This window comes from Nansenia antarctica (assembly GCF_963989245.1).
Source record: "Nansenia antarctica genome assembly, chromosome: 9".
Taxonomy (NCBI): domain Eukaryota; kingdom Metazoa; phylum Chordata; class Actinopteri; order Argentiniformes; family Microstomatidae; genus Nansenia; species Nansenia antarctica.
The window spans coordinates 9,655,568-9,680,322 of NC_137679.1; the positions used below are offsets into that span (position 1 = coordinate 9,655,568).

At 42.7% G+C, this 24,755-nt stretch overlaps 1 protein-coding gene across 1 annotated transcript in view; it reads right to left on the reverse strand.

The window, feature by feature from the left end:
* The window catches only part of trim44 (tripartite motif containing 44), a 54,657-nt gene extending 47,866 nt beyond the window's left edge, over positions 1–6,791 (reverse strand). Inside the window, exons 1-3 of the mRNA XM_080539193.1 lie at positions 6,659–6,791; positions 5,584–5,822; positions 5,120–5,490 (exon numbers count right to left, since the gene is read on the reverse strand). Coding sequence (XP_080395319.1) covers positions 5,120–5,490; positions 5,584–5,800 — 588 coding nt within the window. The 5' untranslated portion in view covers positions 5,801–5,822; positions 6,659–6,791. The remainder of the gene's footprint in view (positions 1–5,119; positions 5,491–5,583; positions 5,823–6,658) is intronic.
* Positions 6,792–24,755: the final 17,964 nt, after the last annotated feature.

Sequence of the window (24,755 nt, forward strand, 5' to 3'; positions counted from 1 at the left end):
ATGGCAACTAACCCTAACCCTAACCCTAATTTTTTTGTTACACACAACACAATGTGTTTTTCTTTTCTCACGATAATACATAATCACACACACAGTTCCTACAAGTTTAAACAAGTCAAATGTAAGTCCTTTTTAGACCTTTTTTAGACCTCTTTGAATATAATTTTAGACCTATCGCGACACCATAGGATAGCTTTTTGTCATCCTCGAGGTGATGAAATGAGGGATTTCACTGCCATACGGACAAAAAAGGAAGCGAATTGGTATTTTTTGGGTTCCAGCTTGATTAATTTCCGCGTAAATAGATGTGGTCGGACTGATTTCCTTGCAGGATCTCATTTTTAAGACCTAGCACCTCATTTTTAGACCGAATCACTGAAATGTTAGACCTTTTTAGGCCTTGTCAATTGGATTGCTGGATTTTAGACTTAACGTCTTTTTAAGACCAGCGTGGGAACCCTGCACACAGTGGTTGATATATGATACTTTCCTGAATGGGAACTTTTCATGTGAGTGTTACACAACACACAACACAATGTGTTTTTCTTTTCTCACGATAATACATGCTAGATCAGGTGACAGGAGTGCATTACCCACAAGGCATTGTAGATGGCTATATTGCAGGTCTATAAAGGAATGATGGATACAAGCCTGGAGCTGTTTGGTTGGTGCGACCTCCTCGTCTAGCCCATCCTTTCGACAGTTATGTAAAGAATTGTGACTCAGTTATCTGGTAATGAGCTGAATAGCTATAGTGAATTATGGCTCTGTCACAACTGAACTGTGACTACATTGTAGCTTTAACACTGATGATCACTTGGATCATTACTTCTTAGCACAGTGCAGTAACATTTTTTATAGCCAGTGTGCCAGCCTGTTTGCCTTGGCCACAACATCTATTGTGTCTTTGCCTGTCAAGCAAAGCATCTACTATAGCACTGGGCAAATGCAAATGCGGTAATACCCACAACCCAATAGTTTGTATCCTGATTAGCTATGTAACTCTGGACTTATAAATTGGTGTGATCCACTGATCCAATGATAGTATCCCTCAGTGTGCTGATTATATCTGATTCTGACAGTGATGATCATGTTTTCAGTGGTTGAAACTCTTGGTGAGGAAGTGTTATTCCCTCCCTTGCCTTTCAACCATGCTAATATGCCTTCCATCTGCGAGGGGAAGCTGTATGCCTTATTTGATTTAAAGCCGAATGGACGCTGGAATAATTCACCATCCCCGATGTCAGTTTGTGGTCTCCACACAAATGATTATTTATAGGGGCTGAATAATTGCGAGCCCTTGTCATGATGTTATTTCCGTGATCATTCCGTGACATTTTTTGATTTCTAAAACACATGTCGAATCTCAAACTCTTCCACCAGGACCCTGGTGAGTCGTTGCGAAGCCCTTGAGCTAGTAGTGTTTAAGTGTCAATCGAGGATATACAGACACCATATGAGCTACATTTTGAATTGAAATAGGACATTATTCTGATCATTTACAGTAGAAGGCATAGGGGGAATTACACATTATCCCACCTCAAAACCTACCTGTTCTCCCATGCATACAACCTCCCCTACCGCTAACCATCTCCCCTAACCCTGCCACCCCCCTCCCCCGCTGGACATTGCTGCATTACTGTGTTCCCCGTTCGTTAACTCTGTGTTCTATGCGGTGTTTTCAGTTTTTTTGTTCCACTTTTATTGTCAGCGTCTTTGAGCCTCGGAAAAACACTATATACAATGAATTATTATTATTATTATTATTATCATCAAAGTTTTGCCAATTTACTTTCACCATAAATACCATTGTGTTGCATCACAGACACCTTGTACTGCAGAAGTGTCTCTCTCCCTTTAGGATGAAGCACGATCTGTTAAAATCTAGCATGGCTCAAGCTATTTAGAAGTTGTAAACATATGTTGACCAATTGAAATATATTAAACTGAACTGAATTGAACTTTATAGCCTCACTAACTTCAAGGTCAACCATGGCCCCGTTCCACTAAGCGAGATTATCTTCTAATCCTCAATAAAGTTCTAATCAGCGATAATGTTAGCTTGCGTTCGGTGCCATCAATGTGGCTCAAATAATTCGCTGTTTGGTTGCTATGCAACATATCCTTCTGAGTCAGATATAATTAGCCTGGTCGCGAGCAGGCTAAAAGGCTGGCTAAAGTAATGCGTGCGTCAAAATTGTCTCACAGGCGGAAACTATATCCCGAACGACAGTTCCATCAAGTGTCTTTTAGGAAATATTAGTTCCCACTTTTTACGAGATAGATAGTTTGATAATTTGAAAGTGTGATCGATCGATAGATAGATAGTTTGATTGTGTGATAGATAACCTGATATTTTGAAAGTGTGATAGATAGATCGATAGATAAATAAATAAATTAAAAAGTGTAAAAAATAAAATAAAATAAATAGGTATGTCTATCAACTTGCATTGCTTTTGACACAGCGGTCTGGCTGGCGCAGTGGTTAAGGCAACCAGCTAGAGTTCCGAAGGTTGCGAGTTCGAGACTTGACTAAGTGATTTTTTCTTTTTTTTTACATTTAACCGAAGATTTCATGCAAAGGCTTCAAACACCATTGTAATCGTGTCAGTTCTTGTAAATTAGCCTGCACCATAATTTTATAGCCTACATACTTTTTTAGATGAGATTTTAGATTAGATTCAGACAACGAAATGCAGTAAAAAGTGTGTCCGAAGAGGGATTTGAACCACCGTCTAAAAATGACGAATAAATACTATGGCAGCGGTCGATACCACTAGGCCATTGTGGCAATATGACGGTTTGTAGCCTGCTGCTGATTAGGGTTGGGTACCGAAAACCGGTACCGGTATTGTACTGGTTACTTTACATTCGGTATTTACCGTACCGAATTGCAAAGGAGATTCCGGTACCTCATTTCGGTACTTTTCTATCTCGCCCCCTGGTGTCCGGTGTCATGCAACAGTCAACTGGTGACTCGTGACGTGACATCGCCTGTTAAATTTCCACTCAGTGCGTGTCGTGGTAGTGAGCTGAGCAGTTGTGTTACCAGTTAAGAAGAGTGAGTGAAAGCATATATACTCAATTATTATATTATCTGAGTTGTATTATTATTATTATTATTATTATTATTATCATCATCATATTATCGAATTTCACTAGCTAGCCTAGCTACGAGGTCACCGAGAATGCCGAAGGCCCTAATGAAGCGTTCTAAAGTGTGGCTGCATTTCACCCGACTCGACGAAAACAACGCGAAGTGCTCAAAATGCTTAAAATCATTCGCGTGTTAAGCAGGGAACACATCTAACTTGATGAAACACCTGGCAACGCACGGGATACATTTAAGGGTAGAAGGGTGCACCGTGTTTGACAGCTTGCGCAACCCTTCGGCAAGCACCTCAAGCAGTCCCGGAGAGGGGGAGGGGGAGACCGCCATTCCCATTGAGGATGATGACAGCAGCATTTCCTCAGGTTAGTAATGTTTCCGTTTATTTCCGTTTATTTATTTAAAGAGGGGGACAGTGGACATTAATCAACAAGTCTGTTTCTAATCTTTCTATCAAGGTAAATGCACTAGAGTTAGCCTAAGCTAGTTTTCATCGGCAGTCCCAATGTAGCCTAACAGTTGATCGCAAATCCTGTGTTTATTAAGTAGGCTATTCGCCCTCTATTAAATGATTTCTTGTTTTGTTTTATTTAACCAGGAAAGGGGGGGGGGATTGAGAGATTAAACACATCTTATTCAAGAGGGTCCTATCCAAGACAGGCAGCAGCAAATATTTAGCTACAGTAACATTATTTAACCTATGTTTATATTGTTGGCTCTCCAGCTACAGCATCAGAGACGCCATTCACCTTGGCAAAGAAGGGAACTTTGACCAAAGACAAGGTGGAGGAAATTCACAGGGCTGTTACCAGGTTTGTGGTCAAGGGACTGCATTCCTTTTCCACTGTGGAATCTCCCTGTTTCAGGTAAAGTGACGTGAAAACAATATTTGTTTACTTTATGTTTATAAATCTGTGCCATTAGACAATTATGTCAAAACAAAACAAAAGTCAAAATGACAATAAAAAAGTCAAGAGAGGTGTCGTATTTTGCCAAAGAAGGCAAATATGCTGATCTTTTTGCAAAAGAATTGCTGAGGTGGGAGTTTTATTTTTATTTATTTTTATTTGAGTGTATATTTCACTGTAATATTATATATACTATGTATATTGTGCCTCAGTCAGCAGGAGTTTTATTTTCATTTATTTTAATTTGAGTGTATATTTAACTAATATATATTGTGCCTCAGCAATAAAAAAGTGAAAAGCTGTTTAATGTTGTCGACCGTGTTATTATTATATATATATATATATATATATATATATATATATATATATATATATATATGTCATTTTTTAAAATCAAAAGTACCGAATTAAGTACCGTTTCGGTACCGGTACCGTTTTTAAAGTATCGGTTAGGTACCGGTACCGGATAAAACCCAAACGATACCCAACCCTACTGCTGATATCACCACAGTAGTAATATTCATTTATTAAAATATGAACATATAACAATAACTGGGGCTAGTATGACCTACGCATTTAATCGGTCAGCAATTTCTTGCCAAACCATTTCCCTCGCCTTGTTAATTGCGGCAGTATTGCACTATTTTACATCTTATTTTTCCGTCTTCATAAAGATCAATAATTCGGAATGCTGCGCAAATGTAGGACCCCTGCAGAGTGGAGTATCTTCATTTCGACAGATCGACTCTTCAGGGCTCTTTATGTCTGCGTGCACGCGCCCATATCGAGGATTTGTAAGCCGGTGTTCTGTGAACACGCATGACACAAGCCTGATCCTCGTTCGAGGAATCACCTGAGGCTTGAATTCCAATCCTGAGTTGCCTGATCGCCTGCTTTATTTCAATCGCCGATATACTAATCCACTTTAGTGGAACGGCCCCCAGGTCACCATGTCCCCAATAATATTGTTGTGTGGGTATGGGAGTGGGTATGTGTGTGTCTTGAGGGACCGGGTAGAAAGCAAACTTTTACGAGTGCCCAACATCTGTTCACTAAAGTACTACAGTACTATGTGATGATGTCATACATCTGTGCGACTCACCTTCTGCCACACGTAGGCCTCGTGCAGGGTGATGATCTCGTGCTCGCGGTGCTCTCCCTGCACGGCGCACACCACGCAGATGACCTTCTCGTCCAGCTTGCAGTAGAGCGAGCCTTCCTGACCGTGCTCCAAACAGCGGAGTCTCTCCACCGTCACGGTATCCCTCTTCCCTGCCTCCGGAGCAGCTCTGGCCTCTTCCCCCTCCTCACCCCCCTCCCCCTCAGTCCCTACAACCCGGTCTGCGTCTGCACCGCCCGCCCCCTCTCCGTGTTCCATGTCCCCTCCGTACGCCCCTCCGTTCTCCTCTATCCTCGCCACTCCCCGATCTGCTATCTCCAGTACCCTCGCCCCGAGGCCCTGTATTCTCGCCTCTAAAAAGGCCAGGTTTTCCTCTACCCTTACTTCGTCCCCCATCCTCTCCCCTACCCCTGCCCCTGCCTCCCCCTCTGTGTCTCTGTCCGTGCCCTCCCCCTCCTGGCCGTAGGGGGTCAGGCGGTGGCGCGTGCTGCCCGCGTGTCTCTCGGCGTGGGCGGGGCAGAAGGCGAAGCCGCAGGCGCGGCACACCTGGGTGGCCGGTTGGGCCTCGTCGGGCTCGCACGCGTCACATGACCCGTCCATCTGGGGAAGCTCCTCCTCCTCCTCTCCCATCCTTCCTTTCCGGGGTTCCTCTCGGTCAGTCATAGTCGTCAGGGAGTTCGGAAACCTTGCAACAGGGCAGCGGATTTAAAACAGATTTAAAAACAGCTAACAACCGTGGGGTAGTCAGACACAGAAAGGTTATGTAGTGAGTGTTGGAGTCAAATTCCCTGGCCTGCACTAATCTCACGTGTGCATATTATGCATATTAATAATCATCATATATTCGGGTCAAGTCCAGAGGTAGACTTAGAATTCAAAACACTGTACACACACAAAAGAGCAGCGTCACTTCCTTGAAATAACCCTTCCGCAGATACTTGCTAATGTGAGCACACCCTCTTTGTTTACACACTCACGCATGCACACAAAGGTGCTGAGTGTGTATCCTCAGCGTGTTCAAACACTCTCTCTCTCTCTCTCTCTGTCTCTCTCTCTCTGTCCCTCCTCTCTCTCTCTTTCTCTCTCTCTGTCCAGCAGCAGGCCATGACCTATTAGCGCTTCACTTGTTTTTGTCTCCTTTCACTCCTCTCACTCCTCCTTTTATTTCACTCTGCAGGAGTGCAAGCTAAGAATGGAGAGACAACCCCACAACACACAGCTGAACCCTCTCTCTCTTCTACTCTCTTTCTCTCTCCCAAGCCCCTCTGTGTCTTTTCTCTTCCTCTCTCTCTCCTTTGGGTCTACCCCTCCTGGGTCTCAGCTTGTGTATATTCTCTCTCCCCTTCCTGACACATGCAGCAACCACCAGAAAAAACACAGGGCCTCACTGCACATACGACTCCTCCTCCTCCCCCACTCTCCCCCTCTGCTATCTCCTCTCCCTCCGATTCACACAGACACATTCTCTCTCTCTCTCTCTCTAACTCTCTTTCTCTCTCTCTGTTCCCCTGGGGGGCTTACCCGTGTGAAGCGGTGTGTGCTTGGCGGTCTGTATATAAGTCAGGCTCCTGCTTTTGTTTCCCTCTCAGGTTTTTCCTCTTTCTTTCTTTCTTTCTCTCTCTCTCCCTCTCTCTCTCTCTGCAGGACTGGTTGTGTGAAAGAAGTGCAGATCCAGTGGCTAGGTTAGCTTAGCTAGCTAGCACTTCCTTAGCCCAGCTGCCCAGGATCTCTAGTGCTACTGCTCTACTTTCACTTTAGCAGCTGAGCTTAAGCTCTGTGTTCCGGCTGCAGCATTCACTTCCTTGTTTTTAATCAGCTGCCTGGCTGTGGTTTTTTTCTCCACTTCCGGCTTCTCCTCCAGTGAGAGGCGCACAGAGGGGCCACACAGAGGTAGGAGAGAGAAACTGGCTTGACAACCACAACAAAGGCAGATGGAGCGACCGACTACAGACAATGCAGCAAGATTAGTAGGCTAGTAGGAGAGGGAGAGGAAACACAACGCTGCCTGTGTCCTCTGTGGAGAGAGAGCTAAGAGGCTATTGAGCTAGGCTCCATATATGCAGTAATGTTTGGCATATTCACTGCTTCTCTATGGCCAAATATGAATGAATTAAACATCAACATTTTAAGCTGGAAATCAACACCAAAGCTGTTTTTGCCATTTGAGCTGTTGAAAGGAAAATACTTTATAGAAAATACTATAAAAATACAAATAAAAAAACTCATTGTTCTTGAGAACGTTCATGTTCTCATAAAAGACCACAACCACACGAGACATACTGCTAGAATATAAAAGACAAAGAACAACACGCATTTAACGCAGAAGAAATACTGCACAAAGCTTTTGGCACAAGTGGAAATCTGGAATGCTTTTGTTGCACTAGCAAATAAAGTCTGTCAGCATAAGAGAACTGCTGACTGCTGACTCATTGATATTGCAAAACCACCTAATCACACAGCCAGATGAAATTCTCACTTTTCCCTTGAAATTATTGAACCACATTCTTTAGAGTAAGATGTAATCTCTGGTCAATGAATGTTCGGGGTGGTCACCTGATACATACTCAGGAGGGTTGGGTGTTGACTCCCTCCCCAAATTCCAAGATAGCAATTAAGTTTGCATTGCTTTCATCAAAGTATTCATAGAATGCACACCCCTTAGGAATAGAAATAGGAACATAAAATAAAGTTGAAAATCACATCTTTCTCTATTTGCGATGAAATGTAATGAGAGGCTGTGTGACTTTGAATTGCTTTCATTATCCACTACAAATAGTTTCAAACCAATTAGCTGGATCATGAACTTTTCTCTTCAGATTTTAAATAGAATAAACACTCAATAGAGATATAATAGTCAACATACAAATATAAATATGTCATGGACAAACCTACTGGCACCGCTGCACTTCTGTCAGATAATTGTTGCAATTATAAATGCTTTGGTATTCACATGTTTATTTTTTTGGTGCATTGGAACAACACAAAAAAGCAGAGAAAAAAGGTCAAATCTGATATGATTTCACACAGAACTCCAAAAATGGACTGGACAAAATTCCAGTAATTCCAATATATTTGGTAGCAATATTTGGATAACGTAACTGAAATCAATCGCCTCCTGTAACCATGAATGAGTTTCTTACACCTCTCTACTGGAATTTTGGACCACTCTTCTTTTGCCAACTGCTCGAGGTCTCTCACATTTGAAGGGTGCCTTCTCCCAACTGCTGTTTTGAGATTGTACAGGTGTTTTATGGGATTTAGATCTGGGGCCTCATTCATAAAAATGTACTTGAACGTCATCTTTGACTTTGACGTAAGCACATTTTTCTAAACCGTCGTAAGCATTATTTATAAAACGAGCTGAGATGATTTCAACTTGCGTACGTGCTTCCTTCTATAAATACCAAACATACTTGGAATTGAACGCAGGTGAATGAGGTTTGTATTAACGCCCTGTGATAGCGGCTCAATTATAGCGGCTGAATGAATATACAATATTATGTACTGTCTGTATTATATTATATTATAGCACTTGGCTTCATTCAGCCGCTATTTGAGCCGCTATCACAGGGCGTTAATACTATATTATAGGGTAGGCGTGCGTCTGGAAGCGGGAGAGGGCAGTAATACCACGTTCATTGATAAAATGACATAAGGGATGGAAAGGGGGGGTGGCAGTTTTAGAAGGGGGATGATTTGGACTGTTTTTATTTCAGGGGGGGTGCCATTCCCCCTCATCCCGACTCAACTCGAAATCCAGTATCATTTAGCGCGTGGCCGGGCAAGGTCCGTTGTGGAGCGCACTACAGTGTTATATAATATATCATATCCTATATTATATTTAATTATTATAGACAGTGCTTATATATAGGCATGTTGAAGAGAGATAGACAGCTCCGGAGGGATATAAAGAAAGACTGAAATACAATCATAAACAATAGTTCCCTTTAAATCTTGAATTAAACTCATTTCAACGATATTTCGATGACATTTCGATGATAACAACATCGTTAATTTTATTACGAGCCACTTGCATGAATGACAGTAGGCAGAGCGTCTCACATGGCTGTAATAACTGCATAACCAGTAGGTGATTTGCGTACGCAAGTCGAAAACACGACGTAGAGATTTGATCGTTTCCACGTTCAAATCGACTCACGTTGAAATTGTATAAATCACTACGTTGACGTGGATTTCTGCGTACGACACGGGTAAGATCAAAATTTGATCTAAGCACGTTCTATAAATGAGGCCCTTGGACTCATTGCTGGCCACTTTCCCATTTCTAGTGTGCCTTGGGTTATTGTCCTGCTGGAAGACCCATGACCTCTGACGGAGACCCAGCTTTCTGACACTGGACCCTACATACCTACCTGCAAAATTATTTGGTAGTCTTCAGATTTCATGACGCCATACACACGTCTGTGAACCTCCACCATGTTTGACTGTGGGGACTGTGTTCTTTTCTTTGAAGGCTTTCTTTAGTTTTCTGTAAAGCGGTGTTCCCCACCGCTGAGTACTGTGCTGTAGCTGGAGCTGTAGCCCCCATGTCAAGAAGCTGGACGCCACCCTCAACACCGCCTTACGGACTGTTCCGGATGTCTACGAGCCACTCCAACAAATCCTTTATCTATTGCCCCAGCAGAGGTCAGACGAGAAGCAGCCACGCTGGCCCTCGCTCGGAAGGCACAGATGAGTGAATCCCACATCCTCCACAAGATCGCCACAGAGACACCACAGCGCATGCTGTCTCAAGCCTCGGCGCCCCTTTGCCACACATGCCCAAGACTTGCTCCAGCGGACACCTCCAAGGCTTCCTGGGTCAAGGCTAGATGGAGAGACCAGTGGAAGGCAACAGAACCATCTAGGCTTCACCGCTACATCGGAGACCCCACAGATGTTCTGGGCCAGCACCTCCCCGTAAGCAGGGGAAAACCCTCTACCGCCTGAGGACAGGTGTGGGACGCTTCGGTGCAGCAATGCAGACGTGGGCCCTCACAGACAGTGCCCACTGAGAATACGGGGATCCATTACAGACTGTGGAGCATGTGATAACCAGCTCCCCCAAATACCGGCCACCGAATGGTGATCGTGGTCTAACTGACCTGGAGGAAGACACACTGGACTGGCTCACTGCAACGGAGCTGAAGATCTAAGGACATACGACAGAAGAATGAATGAATGAATCTTTATTTCGAACATGATTTAAAAAAATAAATAAGAATGAATCTTTATTTCGAACATGATTTAAAAAAATAAATAATAATAAACTAATAATGAAAAGTACAAGTATCACTGAAAAAAGAAGACAAAGAAAACCACAGCTTAGAATCCAGAAGACTAACAATAGTCACCTTCCCTTTCCTCATTTTGGTAGTTAGCGAATATCATTCCTTTATACAAGAAGACGTTTTCTGTAATTTTAATAATTTTGCCATTTAGCAGACGCTTTTATCCAAAGCGACTTACAATTACGAATTACAGGGACATTCCCCCTGGAGTAACTGAGGGCTAAGTGCCTTACTCAAGGGCACACTAGTAGTGGTGTGGTTTCAGGCGGGATTTGAACTCACAACCTTCCGATCACAAGTCCAACTCACTATCCACTAGACCACCACTACCCCAATGCACAATGATGTGCTTTACCAAAAATCTCTATAAACTATCCCAGGATGATTTTGGCTTCCCCAGGTACGTTTTGGCAAACTCCAGTCTGGCTTTTTTATGTCTCTATGTCAGCAGTGTGGTCCCTTGGGTCATCTACTATAGCGTCCCATTTCATTCAGATGGTGACGGATAGTGCGAGCTGACACTGTTGTACCCTGTGTCTGCAGGTCATATCCAGCATTCGAACAATTCTTCATTGCAATCTTTCATCAATTTTTCTCTTCCAGTGCCAGGGGTTGTAAAATTATTGATGACATTGCACACAGTGGACTTAGGAACATTAAGATCTCTGGAGATGGACTTGTAGCCTTGAGCCTTGTCCATACTTTTCCACAATTTTGGTTCTCAAATCCTCAGACAATTATTTGGTCTTCTTCTTTATTTTCTCCATGCTCAGTCTGTACTCACAGACACAACACAAAGGTTGAGTCAACTTTTCTGCATTTTAATTAATTTAATGAATTTTGCCATTTAGCAGACGCTTTTATCCAAAGCGACTTACAATCACGAATTACAGGGACATTCCCCCTGGAGTAACTGAGGGCTAAGTGCCTTACCCAAGGGCACACTAGTAGTGGTGTGGCTTCAGGCGGGATTTGAATTCACAACCTTCCGATCACAAGTCCAACTCACTATCCACTAGACCACCACTACCCCATTTTAACTGGTTGCAAGTGTGATTTCTATATTGCCAGCACCTGTGACTTGCCACAGGTGAGTTTAAATACAAATTAAAGGAGCATTAAATGCTTGAAATACAATTATGTTTTACAATGTACAATGTATTATGCTAATAGGTTTGTCCAGTCCTGAGCTCTGTGTGGAATGATATCAGATTTGGCTTTCTTTTCTGCTTTTTTGTGTTTTTCCAATACAAATAAAATACATAAACATGTGAATACCAAAGCATTTGTAATTGCAACCATTTTTCTGGGAGAAGTGGTGCATTATCTGACAGAAGTACAGGGATGACAATATTGGTCCATGACTGTATGTATTTCAAGAATGTTGTTCATCACATAATGATTGATTCTATCATTTAATTGCTAAAGTTATACAAAGCGTTCAGTACTATATTATGCAACAGTTTAGCAAAACAATTCCCCTAGGAGAGAGAAACATCAAGCACTGACGCAAGGGTGAAGTCTTGGCTGTCAAACAGGTAAGACAGAAAACATTGCTTAATGCCTCAGTTGTAACATTGTGGTACTGGAATGAAAGTTCAGATGTCTGTCCTGTGCACAGAATACCAAACAACATTAATCTCTCAGGGGAACAACCATCTCCTCTCTCTCTCTCTCTCCTCTGACCAGGTCAGGCCCTTAGAAGAGCTAAATTGTTGCCACAGGACCATGTACTGTATGTCTCGTCCTGGGGTTTAGTGTTTGTGTGCAGAGGTGGGATCTGTAAGGACGGTATAGCACCAAGGCCAATGTCCAGATTAGCTCTGGAAGCCTGACGCCTGCATCTGAACAAGCAGTAGAGAGGTGGAGGGCAAGGTGGATGCGGCAGTCTCTCTCTCTCTCTCTCTCTCTCTCTCTCTCTCTCTCTCTCTCTCTCTCTCTCTCTCTCTCTCTCTCTCTCTCTCTCTCTCTCTCTCTCTCTCTCTCTCTCTCTCTCTCTCTCTCTCTCTCTCTCTCTCTCTCTCTCTCTCTCTCTCTCTCTCTCTCTCTCTCTCTCTCTCTCTCTCTCTCTCTCTCTCTCTCTCTCTCTCTCTCTCTCTCTCTCTCTCTCTGGGATGCACTTTTACACCATGCAGTGTCTGTCATAGCACCGCCGTGAATCATAGAACAGAATCAATGTAGTGTGGAGCAGGAGGGGAGAGAAGGACAGCGGTCAGCTCTGATCAGAGGCTGTGTATGGTGTCAGATTAGAGCCAAATGTCAAGCACGCACAGGCAAGATGGCACTGTCAACCTTGCTAATCGAGCGAGCACAAACTCAATCGAGTGAGCAGAGTGAGTGAGCCGATAAACTACTGTATACGTTTTGTTTTATTTATTTAGTAATATTATTAACACAAAACAATTGTTACAAACTTTCAGACATAAAAACCTTGGTTAAAAAAAAAAACCTGACCAATTGCATTTCAGCAGTATTCCAGGACCATTGGATATATTGTGTACACAGACATTTACCTGTATAATATTCTAGCAAGACATTCAGTCAGCAAGATGGATATCCTGGGGACAATGGAAATAGTTGTGTGCATGGGCAGGGTGTAATTGTAAGAGTGCAGTAACTTCAGAGTTTTTCCATTTGATGAATACTTCTTCAGGGGGAAAAACATCTCTGCTCTTGTACTAATTTATTGCTTGAGACAATTTTAAGCTTGTTCAATGCTCCAATTGCAAGCTCCCAAGTTTAATTTGCTAGCCCAACACTGCCTGTGCATGCTCAATATAGTTTATGCACTCAAGCGACTGGTTCTCTCCTCACTCGACTGAGTTTATGCTCGCAAGTTTCTTGCTCGACACCGCCATTTCACATGTGCTCGTCATTCGGCACTAATCTGACGCCCTAGCTGTGAGGCGAGAGAGAGAGAGAAAGAGAGAGAGAGAGAGAGGGGGGGGGGGGGAGAGCCAGACAAACGGTACAGATGGACAGACAGACAGACAGACCCAGAACTCAGAGTTTTGAGGATGCTCTATTTCATATGCAATTGGATGAATTATACAGTGCCCTCCATAAGTATTGGAAAGAGGAAGCATTTTTGTCTTCTTTTAGATCTATACTCAAACATTGAATTTGTCATTTTTCAACATGAGGTTAAAGTAGAGATTCTCAGCTTCAATTCAATGGAAGATCATATTAGGCTGAGGAATCAGAAATACAGTATACCTTAGGCCACTCTGGAACATCATCCAAAAGAACAAAAACACTCAGCAGTGAGCTCAGCAATCACAAACGACCTGGACAGAATCATGTTCACCGTAATAAAGAAAAACCCCATAATAACTGTCCCACAGATCAGGAACACTCTCCAGGAGGGAGGTTGGGGTGAATGAGCCAGGTACTACCACCCTCAAGACCACCAGCACCAAGCTCCGGACCTGGGGTAGCCCCGTCCCTCTGGAACGCCCTCCCCAACCACATCAGACAGGCCAACACCCTCCCAACATTTAAACAGGCCCTCAAAACCCACCTCTTCAAGCTTGCCTTCACCAGTTAACCCTCTCCCCCTCCCCTTCCCATGTGTCGCCACGCCAGCACTACCTTAATTAGGCCCCTATACTTTCTTCTATTTACCTTTTGTTTCTTTTTATTACTTCAAATCTTTTCAGTTTGTAAAGCGTCTTTGAGTGTCTAGAAAAGCGCTATATAAGTCTAATGTATTATTATTATTGTTGTTGTTGTTGTTGTTGTTATTATTATTATTATTATTATTGTTATTATTATTATTATTATTATCTGCAGAAGACTTCACCAGCATAACTACAGAGGCGACACTGTAAAGGTGTAAACCACTAGTAAGCCACAGAAACCGAGAGAGCAAAAAATCTGAATCAGTATCAGAATTATTTTCATTGCCAAATATATTCGCACATACAGGAAATTGACTTGGTGTGGTTGGTGCATAAGACATAAACGATATATCAATGAAAACATCAATGCACTGTTCATAGAAGCTTTTTCCCTATAGCTCCCTCCTAAATCTCTATTTCAACCTCAGTAAATGACCTTCTACACGATTTCAACTTATAAATCTTGAAAACCATTGATGATATCGCACCCGCTATGCACCCATAATGCATCTGGCATCTCCCTGGAGAACTGCCCCATCCGTAGCGAAGATGGAGAAAAACAAACCTTCATGTCCACTATGATATCTATAAAGAGAATCTTCAAAACTATAACTTACAAATAAGAAGTGCCCAGACAATCATTTCTCTCCAAGATCATGATCACAGTAATATCAATAACGCCCACATCCTTTTCCAAACTGTTAACAGACTAACAAACCCCCCAACACCCATTGCTCAGGAATTTCACTCGACCAGTAAATGCAATGAGCTTGCATCCTTTTTTAACAATAAATTAGAAACCATTAGACAAGGCATTAGCTCTTCTGTGTCAGGCATGAAAAATATGTCTCTATTAACAGCCCCAAATAGGGCGGATATAACAACCATGTAAAAATTCAACACCATCGACTGCAGTCTTAAACCATCCACCTGTCAACAAGCTTTTTAAAAAAACATATTTTGCTGTGTGGCAAGCGAACTAATTCAAATAATCAACACCTCCTTTTCATCAGGAATTTTCCCTGAAATCATGAAAACTGCAGTTATCAAGCCTTTACTAAAAAAGAACGCTCTAGACCCATTTGTACTAAACAACAGACCCATATCAAACCTTTCCTCTACAGGAAAACATATTTAAATAGTTGCCCACGGTCAACTTAGCAATTATTTGACCCTACATAGCACTGAAATGGCCTTATTAAGGTCCCACGCCCACATGTTCTCCATCTTCGCTTTTATATCTATCTATCTCTCTCTCTCTCTCTCACACACTCTCACACTCTCTCTCTCTCTATATATATATATATATATATATATATATATATATATATATATATTCTATCATTTACATTTTATATTTTAATCTGTTTTCTTTTCTTAATGTATATTTTTAATGCTGTATGTAAAGCACTTTGAATTGCCCCTGGCGTATGAAATGTGCTATACAAATAAACGTGTCTTGCCTTGCCTTGCCTAAAGGCACAGACAGCAATATAATAAAACACAACAACAAGGTAATAAACAACATTATATAAGCAAAAATAGTTTAAAAAAGCAATGACAGAAATGGGCAGTAGAGCAATAAGGCAGTAATTTAGAGTATGTAACTGATATAGATTACACTGTCAGTTGTGTGTGTGTGTGTGTGTGCGTGTGCGCGTGTGTGTGTGGGGGTGTGTGTGCAAGTGACGGGAGGGGGCGTGGAAGTCCCAGAGTCAATGGGGAAGAAACTGTTCAGGTGGCGCAAGGTTTTGGTCTTGCCCGGAAGCTTTTTCCAGATGGGAGACTTTGGAAGAGGTGTTGACCGCTCTCTTACTGGTCCTAGATAGAAACAGGTCCAGGACAGATGGCAGGTTGGCAGGTTGCAGCTGATGACCTTCTCGGCTGACCGAATAATCCGCTGTAATATGCTTCCATCCTTTGCAGTGGAGGCAACGAACCAGACAGTGATCGATGAGCTGAGGATGGACTCTATGATGGACGGGTAGAACTGGAGCATCACTTTCTGTGGCATATTGCATGCTTGTGGCTCTGTCATCATGTGAAGCGCATTGAGTCACATCTCGTGAGAAATGGCGCTATACAAATACAACTTGATTTGATTTGATTTGATATTGAATTTCCTCAGCTGCAGCAGGAAGAACAAGGATGGAGGTTATGTTCTCCTCCCACCTGAGGTCCTGTGAGATTATTGTCTCCAGGAATCTGAATGACTCCACACTGCTTACTGGGGAGTCACACATGATAAGGGGGGCGGTTGGGGCTGGGCTCCTCCTGGAGTCCACTACCATCTCTACAGTTTTTAGAGCGTTGAGCTCCAGGTTGTTCTGGCTGCACTAGGAGGCCAGTCTGTCAACTTCCCTTCTGTAGGCGGACTCGTCCCCATTGGAGATTAATCCAATGACGGTTGTGTCATCCACGAACTTCAGGAGTTTGAGTTTTAGACGTGCAGCTGTTGGTGAAGAGCGAGAAGAGGAGAGGAGAGAGCACACAGCCTTGTGGGGCTCAAGTGGTGATTCTGGGACCCTGAGACAACCTTGCCCAGCAGCACGTGCTTAAAAAAGTACCTAAAAGAGCCTGCAGAGTTCTTGAAAAACGTCTTGTGGACAGATATACACAAAGATGAACAGTACATGTATCAGCGTGATGGCAGGTGTAAAGTGTGGAAACAAAAAGGAACTCCCCAAAATTCCTGGCATACCATCTCATCTGTGAAATATGGTGGAGGGGTGCATGCATGTACGGCTGCTACTAGAATTGGCTCACTTTTATTCATTGATGATGTAACTGTAACTGATTGAGGCAGCAGAATGAATTCTGAAGTGTACAGAAACGTCTTGTTGAAGTATGAGCAAATGCTTCCAATTTAATTGGACAATTCTTCATCATGTAGCAACTTGAGCAGTTTTTCAGGGCCAACAATTGGAAAGTTCTAGACTGGCCACTTCAACCAATTGCAGTATTGGCCTGACAGAGCATTATCAGAGAATATAGCCTGTGTCTAGTTGGGACAATGGGTCACAGACTTCAGGCATCATTTAGGTTATTGTATGCAAAGGATTGTCGACCAAATACTAAACATGAGTGCTTTATTTGGACAGTCTGGACGGATTGATGGCAGCTGCTGGACTGAAAAAATCAGGTGTAGTGCTGAGGCACAGATATGTACATTTCAAGCCTGCAAACTGCGACACTTTAAATGAATGTGCAATAACACTATGTGCAATATGACAACCCTAGTCGTCTATCTGTACAGTATAGTATAGTGGATAGTGTACATAGCCTTTATTTATGTAAACCAGCTCCTTCCCTTCTTTTTTTTTCTTTTTCTTTCCTAACACCAGGGGAGCCACCCCTCCCAAATTTCGTTGTTTGGTACCTGTACTATAGCAATGACAATAAAGACCATTCATTCATTCATTCATTATATGATTTTTTTATATGAGGAGCCCTGAAATAGGGGGAATGTATATAAAAAAGGTTGAATTGAAGCTGAGAATCTCTACTTTGACAGCTATAGTTTCATTCAAAATCCAAACTGTTGGAGTATCGAGCTAAAAGAAGACAAAATGCTTCATCTTCCCAGTACTTTATGGACTGTACTGTATCTGTATATTATGAATGAATTAATCTAGAAAACGTTTCTTTTTCTCAGAGGATCTCTCGTTCTCTCTTTATTTCTCTCGTCTTTCTTCAGCTCCTCCACTTCCATCACTCACCCAGAGAGCAGGCTATAGAGACACATTAAGACATGCTAAGAGCGCTCCCTTATGAAAATAAAATAGCTTCTCCCTGCCATTCATCCCACACAAAAGACAGCCCAAGGTGTGTGGGGGGAGGGCTGGGAGGGGAGAGAGAGAAAGTGTCTGCTTTAGAATAAGATGACGGTCAGATACACAGCCTACTGGATTCTTTGAAGCCTGTGTGTGTGTGTGTGTGTGTGTGTGTGTGTGTGTGTGTGTGTGTGTGTGTGTGTGTGTGTGAGTGTGAGTGTGAGTGTGAGTGTGTGTGTGAGTGTGAGTGTGAGTGTGAGTGTGTGAGTGTGTGAGTGTGTGAGTGTGTGAGTGTGTGTGTGAGTGTGTGTGAGTGTGTGTGTGTGTGTGTGTGTGTGTGTGTGTGTGCGTGTGTGAGTGTGAGTGGTCTGATGTCATCAACAGCAAACCGGGTGCAGTAATCACATCACTAACCATATTTGCTCACATCTCACAGTTCATTTCACGACTCAGAGAAACTCTGTTCTGCCGATGTTTCCTAGAGTCACAAGATCGATATCCAGCCTTAGAGCACACTTTCCTTCAATAAGTCATTGAATCAATCATCCTTCGAGAGAAGGCTAGCATGTCTGTTATCATAAACCCAGGCCTGCACAGTGCTTTATTTCTAGCAACAGATTTGGATGGTAGGAGTCAATATGAATTGGTACAGTATGTGTGGGCTGGGCAAAAGGTTTCAGCTGAATATAAAACACTATTCCTAACCACCAAGAGCAGACAAAGCACTATTAGGATGGATCACCATCATCTGCTTCTCACCAAGAACAAGAACACATAACAAAGCTAATATCAAGAGCCCAGAATAGTCAGTCTCTGCTCATTTGTTTGAATTCAGGAGGGAATGGTTACTGTGCTTATGTCACTCACAGTAATTGGGTATGGTATTAAGTTCACTGTGTGTATATTCTGCCTTTATGGGGATAAACAGGCGAATAACTGTTTGAATAATAGCGGACTAAATTACTTATTGACTTCATCAATTTGACTTTCATCAGTTTACTGATCAAAGCAAACCAACAGGTCTCCCTGTCCAAGCAAAAACAGCCAGCAAGACAGCGAATCGACACAGACTTGTCTAGCTTACTACTACTACTACTACTAATAATAATAATAATAATGCATTTTATTTATAGGCACCTTTCAGACCACTCAAGGACACCTTACGGAGCATAATTTAAAAACAAGCAACAGATTCAAACAGGTTCAAACAGTGATTCAAACAAACAAAAACAAACAAAACAAGACAAAACAAAATACTTAAAAAACACCATCAATTAAAAATACGCCAGTTTAAAAAGGTGGGTTTTCAGGCTGGATTTGAAGGTGGAAAGAGAATCAGTGTTGCCGATATCTTGTGGGAGAGAGTTCTGAAGATTGGCTGAAGGCTCTAGACCCCATAATGGTCAGGCGGGCAGAAGGTATAGTGAGTTGAAAGGCAGTGGAGGAATCGGAGAGTGCGAGAGGGAGTGTAGGTGTGAAGGAGTTCAGAGAGATATGGGGGTGCAGAATTTTTAAGTCGATGTGGTATTTAATGAAAAAGTCCCTCCAATAGAATCCTATAATGATTCTCACAATCCTATATAGGATTTTGTGTCACCTCCATTGGACTATTTTTTTGTTTACGTATTGGAAATGAAAAGTTATCCTATTGGACCCTAGAGGAAGCTATACATCCTACTAGATTATTTGTTTCACCTCTATCAGAATCAGAAGTCTTGAGGTAGTGTATTACTTCAATCATAATCACTTTTCAAGGGCGCACCGCCCACGTCATGCAGCTGTCCATATACAGGGTTCCCACACCTTCTGAAACATCACATTCAAGCACCTTTCAAGGACTTTCAAGACTCAATTCCCTCATATTCAAGGACCCAACACGGCATAGTTTGAGACAGACCTAGATAAGAATGTATATAATAGGAACTATCCGCTCACAGACAACAATTAAAAAGAGAGGCTTGAATGTGGGAACACCAGATGGTCTCTTTCCTTCTCTACCACAGCACAGCAAAACAATATATAGTGAAATATGTCTAAAGTTAAGCAATACAGAGACTTATTTACTAGTTGACGAGCTAAGTAAAACATTTTTGAATATATATATAGATATTTTGAGAGAGAGAGAGAGAGAGAGAGGAATCCAAGCACTTTCAATGACCCATGTCTATTTTCAAAGACCTTGATTTTTCTTTCTCAAATTCACAAACTTTCAAGTATTTCAAGGACCTGTGGGAACCCTGCATACATTCCATGATGAATGACCGATAGCATTGCCATTTGAAACTAGAAAAAGAAGTTCCAGAATAAACCACTAGTCCACTAAGTAATATGAAGATACAGGCTACTGTAGTCTAGTATAGACTTTTGATACTATTTAGACCTTTTTTAAGCATTTTAAGTTGCATGCATTTACCTTGGTTCCAATGGTAGCTGTTCCATTTGTAGTTGAAGCAAGCCCACTAATAATGATGGTGGGATCCTATGTGAGTAAAAGACAGCTAGCTAGAGCCAGAGTTAGCTATAGCTAGCTAATTTTTCACTAGCACTAGACGATATTAGCTATTTTTCAAATGTTGTCATCACAAGTTGTATCATGACTGTAGGAAACATGGTATTTCACGTTCAAACTGATTCTGAAAGGCAGTCATTACAAAAAATAAACAAACTACCATGCTATGCTACCATGAACAGTTCACCTTTTAAGGGAGAATCTCTCCAGTGTTTGTCATACATTTGGCGTTTGGTATGGGTGGACTGAGATGTCAATGTTTGTTTGAAATGGCAGTATAATACTAACAGTCTTTGATCCTGGAATGCATGAACGGCCGCACACATAGGCAGTGTAGGCCGCACACATAGGCAGTGTAGGCTGCACACATAGGCAGTGTAGGCTGCACACATAGGCAGTGCACACATAGGCAGTGTAGGCTGCACACATAGGCAGTGTAGGCTGCACACATAGGCAGTGCACACATAGGCAGTGCACACATAGGCAGTGCACACATAGGCAGTGCACACATAGGCAGTGTAGGCTGCACACATAGGCAGTGCACACATAGGCAGTGCACACATAGGCAGTGCACACATAGGCAGTGCACACATAGGCAGTGTAGGCTGCACACATAGGCAGTGCACACATAGGCAGTGCACACATAGGCAGTGCACACATAGGCAGTGTAGGCTGCACACATAGGCAGTGCACACATAGGCAGTGCACACATAGGCAGTGCACACATAGGCAGTGAACGGCTGCACACACGGGCAGTGCGCCCTGGAAAAGTTCCCCGTGTTCCAGGAAAGCAAAAAAGGGTTCTCACAGGATTCTGATTACAGACCCTTCAAGGCTTATAAAAAAAGTCCTCCAGGATTCTGATAGACTTCATTATCATTGCAGAGTGCCAGACAACAAAACGCAGTTTAGCATCTAACCAGAAGTGCAAATAGTGATATAAAACATGATAGTGATAGTGATATGTACAGTATGGCAAGTAGGGTATAGTTACAGGAGAGGATAGTAGTAAGCTATGTATAGTTAAGGTAGCTATGTACAATATGGTGCATAGAGATGTACAGATGTATAAAAAGAGGCGGCTATGGTGCAGCGGTAGAAGTTGGCCAGAATCCTGGGAGACAGCTGGGCTTTTCTATTTTTGTATGTGCTTTCTTCTTCTCCTCGGGAAGGTGCTAGATAGAGGTGATACAGACAAATAGAATAGGATTTAGGACTCCTATAAGGAGAATCCAGTAGGATGTTATTATGTAATCTTATCCTTAAGATTCCAATAGGATTACACAAAATACTATAGTATGGTGAGAATCCTATAGGATTGAATTGGAGAAATGACCAGTCTGACAGGGTGTTATGATTAGGGTGGTTTTCCGGTTCCCATAGTGTCCCAAGCAGGAAGGGTGGCAGCAGAGGGAGGGTAGTTCATTGGTTGCTTATAACATGTATTTGATTGTATACTAACATGTATTTGAATGGAGGGAGGTGTCCAGCATCCACCTTCAATGGGACTTGTCTAAGAGGTTTAGAGGGTGGGTTCTGGCCTGCGTCTTGTGTAGTACTGCAGTTTCAATGGGTCAGGGTCACATGGGGTGAAAGTTAACAGTATACAACCAAGTTTTAACGATACATCCTTTAGAATGTGTCGTAAATATATTATGGAATAATGTTATAGAAGCTCTATGGGAATAAAAACCCATTGGAATCCAACAGGGTCCTATTAGAAGATTCCAATAAAACCATTACAATCCAATATAGAAATCCTATCAGATTTTGGATCCAATCCTATTGAAGGTTAGACTGAGGTTGGAGTACTTGGACTTTTTTTTTTTTTAAGTTACATGCTCTTGTTTTGATAAATGTGTGCATTTTGCATTGCATTGTGTTGTAAAGTAAAGTAAGTATGTAAGTAAAATGTATTTCTATAGCACCTATCCCAGACCAGGGGTCACAAAGTGCTTTACATATATAAGAACATAATACAAGAGCAAAAGTTATAGCAGGTTAAAATAGGCAAACAAGTGAAAGATAAGAACAAGTAACAAACAGCAAGTGTACAACAATATCAACAGGACACAGAAAGACAGGCTTTTGGGGTTAGCCCCAAAAAAGCCTGTCTAAACAAGTTTTTTAAAAGCCTCAACCAAGGCCGCTGATCTAAGATCCAAAGGAAGAGCATTCCAAAGCTTAGGAGCCACGGTTTGGAATGCTCGATCACCCTTGGTTTTTAATCTGGCACGGGGGAAAACCAACAAACCCTGGTCAGAGGACCTGAGAGACCTACTGGGGCTGTAAGGACGCAGTAGGTCACAGACAGTGGCGGACTCAGAGTGTTTGAAGGGCAGGGGCGAAAACATGGGACCCCATCAGCACACAAGTTTATTTAGACCATTGGAAGGGCAGCCAATAGGGCACATCCTCTAATTTTGCCCCTCAAAAGGGCACTTTAGGCACGTTTTTTCAACTGTGGGGGCACATGGTCAAGTTTAGACCATTGGAGGGGCACCAATAGGGTACGTCCTCTCATTTTCGCCACTCAAAAGGGCTTTTTTTGCCACTCAAAAGGGCACTTAAGACAGAGGTTTTTCAACCGTGGGGGCACCAGGAGGGGCGGTCGCCCCCCCTGCCCCCCCCTGTGAGTCCGCCAGTGGTCACAGATGTATGCAGCATGTATTCAGTCCTTGTTGCGCCGAGTGGCACATAGGGCAGAAAACTGTAAATGTATCTGTATTTTAAACAGGGCACACCTGCAAAAAGAGACCTCTATCTCCGGCGTGTGTCTCCCTGGATAAATAAAGGTTAAATAGCTAAACAATTTAGCGATTTTTTTGACTCGGGTAATTTATCTACTGGAGCAAATATTTGATATTCCCTCTGAGGAATGTAGAAAAGAAATATGACTTCACACTCCTGTCTCCTGATCCACATTTTTTTTTATTTTACGCATTTGACTTCAGTTGAGCACTAGTAGGTTCACGACAGACACGCCGGTGATTTCGGAATTGCTTTCACCCTCTATCACGTCAGTCAGACAAACAGAGTGATGCATAAACAGGGAGATAAAAAACACAACTCACCGTTAGAAACGCTCAATCGTCAATCCCGGTCCCGCAGCCTCATTCCAACCGATTCCAACGCCTGCTCTTATCAGCCCCGTGCACAAGGCATCGTCCCCGCGGTAACCGTCTTCCCGCACCAACCCACTGATTTCCTGCAGGGCTTATGGGCCCAGCCTCTGCTCACTGCTTCAGAACATGTCCATCAAGGGACACGAGTGTTATTTAGAATCAAACAAAACTACCTCAGCTAATGATGACATTCGTGTTGCCCTCCAGAATAATGCTTGTGTTTTGACTTCTGTCTCTGAGAAATCAGAAAAGGGTTGATTAATCAGCTGTGCACTGTGTGTTCCAACAGTTTACCGCACAGCTGATTAATCAATTAAACCAATAGAGTGAGACAGGATATGTTCATACCAGTTGCCTTTCAGGAAGTAGGGAGATCGTGCACCTAGCCTATTGAAAGGTAAAAGTATAATCTGGCATAGACCATTTTTTATCACTTTGTTATATGTTCATAGTCTTTTAATAACCGAAGTCTTCCCGAAAAAAACAGATGGTTACAGTTGCAAGTTAGTTAGTTACAGTTGATCTACCTCCACCCTCTAACCTTGTAAATAAACTCCAGCCCCCAAATCCTCCTTTAATCCAGTAGAATGAAACAAATAAACAGTCTGTCTCATCTGCCTGGAAGAATAGGGTATACAAGTCATAACCCAAACACAATGGGAGATTTGTCTGTGACTGCCACGTCTTGGCATAGTTTATGACACTGGAGGCATTCACTTGTCTCGCAGGGTATCAGTGATTCATCTGTGGCAACAAGTCTGTGCCTGATCCCAAGAGCCGCTCTGCTATTTCAGGACAGCAAAGAGACAGAGATATGAACTATATTTCTAAGAGGCTCTCTTTGATCTCCAAAGTTCTGGTTTTCCCAAAATGGCGCAACTGAGGGCAAGTGTGGGCAGAGTTTTTAGAGGTTTTAGAAGAGACAGGCCCGCACGCACACACACACACACACACACACACACACAAACACACACACACACACACACACACACACACACACACACACACACACACACAATTACACGTAATCCCTCAAATACTCTTTCTCCCTTCCCTACTGAGCCTGTGAATGCCTGCACTCACACTGCACATTATTGGGGGACCATTAAGAGACAACACGAGTAACATTCGGACATGTTCCAGCCCAGCTGGAAGCCCAACAGCAATGACATCATAGTAGAGAACACAGAGCGAGCTCCTTGGCCTTCTCTTCCTAACAATAACAGGCAGTGTTCCCCTCGGGGGCCCCTCTTACCAAGCCCCTAACCGTGGGCGCCAGGTCCACAATGGGTTTACAATG